At 54.3% G+C, this 8,148-nt stretch overlaps 1 protein-coding gene across 1 annotated transcript; it reads left to right on the top strand.

The window, feature by feature from the left end:
* The first annotated feature begins 1,110 nt into the window (after positions 1-1,110).
* ANKRD53 (ankyrin repeat domain 53) lies at positions 1,111-7,314 on the top strand. The gene is given in 6 exon segments (XM_045979254.1): positions 1,111-1,405; positions 1,407-1,745; positions 1,962-2,161; positions 3,671-3,835; positions 4,266-4,386; positions 6,601-7,314. Coding segments are annotated over 6 exon segments (1,707 nt in total). The 5' UTR covers positions 1,111-1,237.
* Positions 7,315-8,148: the final 834 nt, after the last annotated feature.

The raw sequence follows: 8,148 nt of genomic DNA, 5'->3' as shown, positions 1-8,148 counted from the left end.
TAGAGTTGACCCCTGGGGCCTCAGTAAACCTCTGATAAACTTGGGGTCATTCCCCCTGAGAAGACCCAACACTGAATCAAGTCACATGATTGCTTGACTACCATATACCATAAGAACTTAAAAGGCAAACTGAGGAACTTAAAAGGCAAACTGACAATACTACCGTGTCAATAAGTTTTACCAATACAATAAGAAACACTTTAAGGCCCTCACAGAACAATGCAAAGAAACATAATTCCCAGAAGAGAAAAACACTGACACTTAATTGTTTATCTTTTTGGTAAGTCATCAAGGAGTCAAATTAGAACATTTCCACTACCAAATTATTAGCAAATGTTTATTTAAAATCACAGTATTCAGCACTGGTGATGAGGTTTTCAAGTAGTTTCTCTTTTAATAATAGAAAATTCTAGATGGCTGGCCTGGTCTCCCTGTTCCCCTGGCTTCCCTCCTTGTGAAGTAGGTAGTAGTAGTCACATTTTGCTGATGCAGAATCTGAGACACAGAGGTCAAGTAACACCCGAAGTCCCATGGCTCATGAGCAGGGCACCTGCTTCACTGCAGGGAAAAGTGTAAATGAGTATAAAACTTTGCTGGTGGGCAGTTTGGAAACACTAACAATTAAAAAATGTTCATTCCCTTTTACCTAGTAATTCTGCTTCCAGGAAATCCATCCTAAGCAAACGACCAAGATGAATCCTTTTTCCCTGCCGCACGTGTGAAATGATAGCACGACCATTGTGACACTGGGTTCCGGCAGCGTCATAATGTCGTTTAGTATACGGCATGACAGTGGATGCTAGTTCTTAATAATTAACGCTAAACGAAAAGAACAAACAAAAAGTCTGTACGATATGTATGTACACATCGTCATAGACCGTGATTTCTGTGGGTGGTGGGACTGTGATTTTTAATTTCCTCGTCGTCCCTTTCTCTGTTTCTACAATCAGCACTTATTAATTTAGAATTTGAAACAAACCCCAAGTGTCTTCCGGTGTGTGTGTGGTCGTTGCTGTTTCCACGACGAGTGGACCCAGGCTCCCCGGGGAGGAGGGCGGGTGAGGGGCGGCAGGATTTTCCGCAGGCGCAGGGCGGGCCCCTGTAGACCCCGGCGGCGGCGCGGTCCGCGGAGGAGCCTGCCTGGCCGCAGCGTTCGAGCCTCGGCGGGTGGGCGGCGCGGGCCGGTGGGCAGGGCGCGCGGAGGGTGGGGGAGCAGTCCCCGCGCCCCAGTGTCGCCATGCTGCCGGGGGAGAAAGTCTACAAGATCAGCGGGAGTGACCCGGAGTCCCAGTCGCCCAGGTGGGCCGGGGATGAGGGGGCCGGGCTGCGGGGACTCTCTGGAGGGGCAGGGTCCCGAGCGGGCGGGAGCCCTTGGGCGGCGCGAAGAGTCGGGAGAACGGGGCCGGGCGGGGGGCGGGTTCGCCTCCCGAGGGGTGCCCGGCGATGGTGGCTTCCTCCTTGCACTGCTGACCAGCGAGCCCCGATCCGGTCTCCAGAAGTGCCTCGGTGCTCAGGGACAGCCCTCACCCTCACGCACGGCCCTCCGCAGGGCCGCCGGCCCAGACCAAGACTCCGCTTTCTCGCTCACCAGCCCTCTCCCAGCCCACACTCACCCTGACGATGATGAGGGGAACCAGAGGGCCGCTGGGAACTACTACGAGCTGTTCGCGGCCGCACTGGGCAACTTGGAATGGTTGCGCTCCTGTCTGAGTCGGGGCCGTGACAAAATTCCGGCAGATGACAAGGTAAGGCCTTGGAGCTTGGGGGCAAGAAATGAAGTCCTCTGTACCACAGAAAGTTCCTCACATAGTGGTTCCCTGGCAAAGAGCTGCCTGTGGAGCACCCACAGATACCCTTTTCTGTGCAGTCACCTTCTGCCGGCAGAAATCGCTCTGTAGGTTGGGTTGTGACCCTGGGGCCTCAGTCCTGCTCAGTCTCCTACCCCCCTCCTGCCCCCACAGGGCTTCACCGCCATCCACTTTGCAGCCCAGAGTGGCAAGCTCACGTGCCTGCAGGCCTTAGTAGAGGAGTACAAGTTTCCCGTGGACCTGCCCACCAAGAATGGCCAGACACCGCTGCTCCTGGTCATCGACGGGGACAACAAGAGCATGACCCTCCCCTGCATTCACTATCTACTTGAGCAAGGGGCGGCCCTCAACACGTGAGTCCAGCCTGTGTCCAGAAAGTGTCTTGGAGCCTGGGCAGATAGGAATCCTCCCCTTCCCCCACCAGGTAGGCAGATCCATGCAGGCCACGCAGAGGGCTTCGGGGTCGCAAGGATCTGGTCCCCCATAAAGCAGTCAGCGAGCCCTCATGGTGTGATAAGGAGATCAGGCTCTGGGAGGGGAAAGACCCAGTTCACATCTCAGTTTTGCCATCTGCTAGCAAACAGCAAGACCTGCGAGAAGTCACTCAGCCCTTAGCCTCAGTGCTCTGGCTCCCAAGCCTGTCGGTTTACCGGAGTCCCACGTGGAGCTTCAGAAATAGCAGTACCTGTGTGTCAATCAAAGGCCAAAATTGGTGCAGGGTGCCGTCTGGGCTTTGGAAGGTCTAAAACCCAGGGGTTTCTAATTTGCAGCATAGTTTGGGAACTATTTCCTCAGCGTCCTCAACTGCAGTGTGGGAGGATGACATGAGACTGTTGCGGCTAATAGAGGAAATGCACGAAAGTGCCCGAACGGCCTATGTGAGATTGCGCTCGCTCACATTTACAGAGCACTGTGTGCTCAGTGCCATGCCCAAGTTGAATACAGCAGTGAAGACATGCAAATGGCCCCAGCCCTCACGCAGCTGGGGTACTCGTGCAGCAGCACAGTGAGCTAGCAAACTAATAAATGAACAAAGCGACAGTGTAAGTAGTTACAAAGGAAATAAATAGGGTGATGAGCTGATGAGTGCGAGGGGTAGGGTAGAGGATCTATTTTGGAAAGGGAAGTCACATCTAAGGAAATAACATTAAAAATTTTTTTAAAGATTTTATTTATTTATTTGACAGAGATCACAAGTAGGCAGAGAGGCAGGCAGAGAGAGATGGGGGGAGAAGCAGGCTCCCCGCGGAGCAGAGAGCCCAGTGCGGGACGATGATCCCAGGACCCTGAGATCATGACCTGAGCCGAAGGCAGAGGCTTAACCCACTGAACCACCCAGGCACCCAGGAAATAACATTTAAATAGCAGCCTGAAAACTGAAAGCAAGCCAGCCATGCAAAGAGCCAGGGAAAAGTGTCCCAGGTAGAGGGAACTCATGTACAAAGATCACATGTTGGGAAAGAGTGGGGCAAGGTCAGAAGATGAGGGTGAGGAGGAGGCAGGGCCCAGGTCATGCAGGCCTTGTGTGCCATGGCCAGATGGGGGAGGGGGCAGGAGGGCTGGCTGACTTAAGAGCCAGTAAGGTTAGTAGCCTCTGAGCTCCAGCCAACCCAGCTCTCCTTCCAGGTGATCTTAACTCTTTTTATATCCATATAATCAAGCTCCCACCATTCATTCAACCCTCCTTCTATGGTTGAGGAAATTGAAGCTCAGAGGGAAGAAGGGACATGTCAGAGTCACCCAGCGGACTAGTGGCAGAGCAGGCCCAGAAGCTGGCCTGCCCACCTCTCTAATGGGCAGATGGCCCATTTGCCTTTGTCCTTCCTTTCTGCCCTCTTCCTGGCCGGCGGGGCTGTCTACAGGCAGACATGCAGTGGCTGCACACCCCTCCACCTGGCAGCCTGCAAGGGCCTGCTGAGCTGTGTGAAGGTGCTGGTGCAGAATGGTGCCAATGTCCATGCCCGGGACGCCTTGGGCTGCAAGCCCATCGACTACTGCAAAATATGGAACCACCGCGACTGTGCCCGGTGAGTGTGTGGGAAGCACCCTTGGCCTGCTGCCCCTACCCTCCCTCCCAGCCCTTTCCCTGGGGCCCTCACCTAAGGCTGAGCCTTTACCAGGTGGGGGTGGGCTGGGAGCTAAGTCTGCAGCGGAGAACACCGCCCAGGATATTATTCCCAGGGCTGTCCACAGGGCCTCACCCTTTGGGTTTAGCACTGCCCTGCCTTGCCCGGAGGCCTTGGGTCCTCTGCAGGGGGTGGTGATCACACTGTCAGACACCTCCCTCTCACCTAGAAGGAGAGAAGTTAGTCAGACGGGCCTTGGGCCGTGGGGATGGCTCCTCTGGTGGCTCCTCCCACCCTCATCCAGGCCCTGCGCAGTGGCCGGTGTTCCCAGCCCAGGTTGAAGCTCAGTCCCTGGGGGATAACGTACCCTGCCCCCCAACCTTGGCGTCAGGTACTTGAAGGATGCCATGTGGAAACGGGACAAGAAGGACTTTGCTCGTGAGATGGGGAAACTGAAGAGGCTCAAGGACCAGCTGGCCTTCATGGAACAGGACTACCTGATTGAGTATCAGGTAAGGGGGGGAAGGTGGGCAGGGGCGCCGGGCAGCCACTGCCACCCAAGCAGGCGAGCACAGGAGGCCTGACTCACGTGCCGTTAGAAGAGTGGCTGGTAGCAGTCCCATCTGGGAAAGGCCTCCCTCTCCTCATCCTCTGAAATTCCACCCTTAAAAGCCACTCCTCTAGGTCAAAAGTCTTATTTTGTGTTAGAGAGCAAATGCAGCTTAAATTAGCAAGAACTACAGCACCCCTCCTAGTGCATTGCCTCCTGGATTAGAGGGAAATCTCTAAGGAGACGCATGCCCTGCCTACACTGGGATTCACACTGGTTAAAAAGATCCACCCTGGGGCGCCTGGGAGGCTCAGTGATGATTCCAGAGTCCCAGGATCGAGCCCCGCATTGGGCTCACTGCTCAGTGGAAAGTTTGCTTTTCCCTCTGCCCCTCACCCTGTTCGTGCTCTCTCTCTCTCTCTCTCTCTCTCTAATAAATAAATAAATACATACATAATCTAAAAAAATAAAAAAGATCCATCCTTTGGGGCATGTGACTCACTCAGTGGGTGGGGCATGTGACTCCTGATCTCAGGGTCGAGAGTTCAAGCCCCACGTTGGGTATAGTGATTACTTAAAATAGTCTTTTAAAAAAAAATCCATCCCTTCCAACAGATACTGAGCGCCTCCTCTGGGCTAGGCACCTGCTGGATCCTGAGGCTACAAAGACAAATGAGATGTGGTCCCTTCACTTAAGGAGCTTAGGGTCTAGAATGGGAGGTGGGTTATATTCCCACAGAGGTGGAAGGGTCCAGGAGGATGCCAGAGAGATAATGCTTAGGAGGATCTTTAAGGGTGGGCACCAGTTGGCCATATGAAGGGAAGGGCTGGTGAGGCAGAAGGAACAGACAGCCCTGTGGAGAGGCACAGAGGTAGAGAGCGTGGTATATGCTGAGAAGTACAAAGTCAATACAGCTAGGGGAACGGCTGTGAGCTGGAGATCGACAAGCTAGAAATTTGGGAGGGGCTCAGATCTATGATAGCCCTTGGCTGGCGAAGAATGGGGGAGTAGCTAAAGGATTTTAAGGAGGTGTAATGACATAGGATGCAAGAGCCAGAAAACCTAGAGAGAAGATGCTGGGAATCCTAAGTGGATCCAGAAGTGGGGAGGGCTTCCGGGCTGGCAAAATCCAGTACTCAGCTTGGTTCCAGGTGCAGGTCTCTCCAGTTTTCTCAGCCCCGCCCTCTTTTGTCAGTGTTGCCCAGTCCTCATAGTCCCATGGGTCCAGAGGAGGCAAAGCTCATCTGTTCCCATGGCTCTTAACTTTCCCAGAAGCCCCTTACAGATCTCTTCTTATCTCTTTGTGGCCTCAGTTGGATCCTCTGTCTATTTTCATTCCGACTCCTGGAGCTAAAGGAAAGCCAAGTACTGACTGACCTGGGTCTGGGGCAAGGCTGATGCAATTATGATGATTGGCTTAGTCTAATCAGAGCCTACCTCCTGGGCTGCTGCGTCAATCCCCATACCACCTGATGGCTTAGCAGTCTGGGCGGTGAGATACTGAAACAAGGGTGTGGACGAGGGGCTGTTCTGTGACCAGCTGAAAGTTCACTTCTAGTAGAGGCAAAAAGAGGTAGACAGAGTCATGCTCATGTCCAGCCCAAAGAGCCAGCCAACTATATCTCCCAATATACAAGGTCCACCACTTCCAGAAGCCTATCCAGACTGCCTCCCCCCAGTTTCAGGCCTTCCAAAGCTTTCTGCTTTCTTCCAGGGTCGAGGTTGTGCCTTTCCTCCCCCATCAAACCAGAGACTCTCTCAGGGCAGGCCATATCTCCACTATCAGATGGGGGACTTTGGAGGTGGAGGCTTGTCTCCCCCATGAGACTTGAGACTTGAGACTTGTCTCCCCCATGAGACTTTTCCATAGGGCAGGGACTGGAGACCTCACTTAGGGCAGAGGCCGTCAGACTGGCAGTCCCCGGGATGGGAGAGCTTTTACTTGCCCCATCAGCCCAAGGGCTCCCTTCGGGCAATAGTTCTCTCCCTGTCAGAACAAGGGCAGAACAAAGGCCCACGAGGCAGGAAGTCTCTCTCATCAGACTTAGGCCTCCTGGGGTGGAGCTGTTTCTGGCCAATGACACCTGAGGTTTCCAAGGGCTACAGCCACGAGAGCCCCTTCTACCGGAGCAGGGAGGAGGGGCAGCCCTCGTGACTGTCCCTCTGACGTTGCAGAAAGAGCACCAAATTCTGAGAGAAGCTGATTGCCAGAAGTGGCTCCATCGCAAGCAGCTGCCCGGAGGCCAGTCCCAGACTCGCAACACCAAGCAAGCGCCTTATGCCCCCCAGCTGGCGATCACTGTCTCCAGGACTCCCAAGCACCAGGGGCCCCAGAAGAGCTTCTACCCCTCCCCGGAGGCACGCCTGTGGCAGACCTCAGTGCCCAAGCTGCAACCTTCGGGGATACCCACCCCCACCTACATGCAGCCTATGCTCAGGCGGCCCAAGTCATGGAATGTTAGCAACAACCCTGCCAGATCGCCCACCACCCAGATCGGCTACCCACAGGGCATCCGCCTGGGTGTGCATCCGGACCCCAGCCCAGAGCATGACTTCCACAGCTTCCTTGAGGTGAGGTCTGACCGGTACGGTGGGGTACAGCTGCACACGGTGGCCGGCGGCCGGGTAGCACCTGTGCCCCAGCTGCCTTTCGAGGTGGTCGTCCAAGAGCTGCATCCTTCAGTGCGGCCACACAGGTTGAAAGTGCCCCAGGGCTTCTGCCCTATCAGCATGAGCACTGTGCCCCAGAAGCGGCACTTTAGTGACGACAACTTCTGGACCGACACTCTGGCCATGAACCTGCGTGAGACCTTTGATGAAGCCTTCCTGGCCGCTGTGCGAGCCCATCAAGGACTCCCCACTCTGCCCTCCCCCAAGAGCCTCCCATAGACTTATTTTGGTAGAGTCTCAACCTGAGGCAGCCCAGTGAAGGCTGAGGTGTGGTGATTCACGATGGAGATGGAAGGGAGAGGAGTACCCACAGGCTTCCCACTTCCCGCTCCCAAGCTTAAAGATCGGAGCCCCTTCTCTTTCAACAAAAGCCTAGATCCCAGATCTCCCTTCTCCACAAAGAAATTTCTTGGATTCTCCAGGAGGATGAAGCTAGGGCAGAGACCTCAGAGTGGGCATCAGTCTCTATCCTGGGCACTTGCATCGTAAAAGTGACACTTTGGTGTCCCCACTATCTCCCCTCCCCACCAGCCCACCAGGAACAAGGCTTCGAGGATGGGGGAACCACTGGAAAAGTCTGCCTCTTGTTCAGATGAAGTCCTTCAAGGTTTCTGTAGTTCAGGGAGGCATAAGCAGCATATGTTGGGGGAAGGGAGGGAGGACCTGTGGCTTCAGTTTCGGCTATACAAGCACTTGTACTTCTTCCAGGAAGCTGTCCTGGGTCCCCTGTTATGCCCTGGACGCATCACTACAAGTCATTCACTAAACAAACATTTATTGAATGCTTTCTATGTACCGGGCACCAAGCCAGGCACTGTTGATACAAAAATTGAAGGGCAGTCCCTGCCCTCAAGGAGCTTACAGTCTAGTGGGGAGATAGACCAGTAAGCAGGCAAGTAAGCCAAGAGTGATCTGTGTGGTGTCCTGAGGGGAGAGGGGACAAAGCTTAGAGTAAGGGAAATCTAAGTTGAGAACTGACTGAGAAGGTACGCAGGTGAGCAGAAAGGGGAATCAAAGTGGCATCTCTAAATACAGGAGGTGGGGACACAGGGT

Source organism: Meles meles, chromosome 15, assembly GCF_922984935.1.
Source record: "Meles meles chromosome 15, mMelMel3.1 paternal haplotype, whole genome shotgun sequence".
Lineage (NCBI taxonomy): Eukaryota > Metazoa > Chordata > Mammalia > Carnivora > Mustelidae > Meles > Meles meles.
Note: the sequence above shows the minus strand (reverse complement) of the source record. Positions and strands in the feature narration are given on the sequence as shown.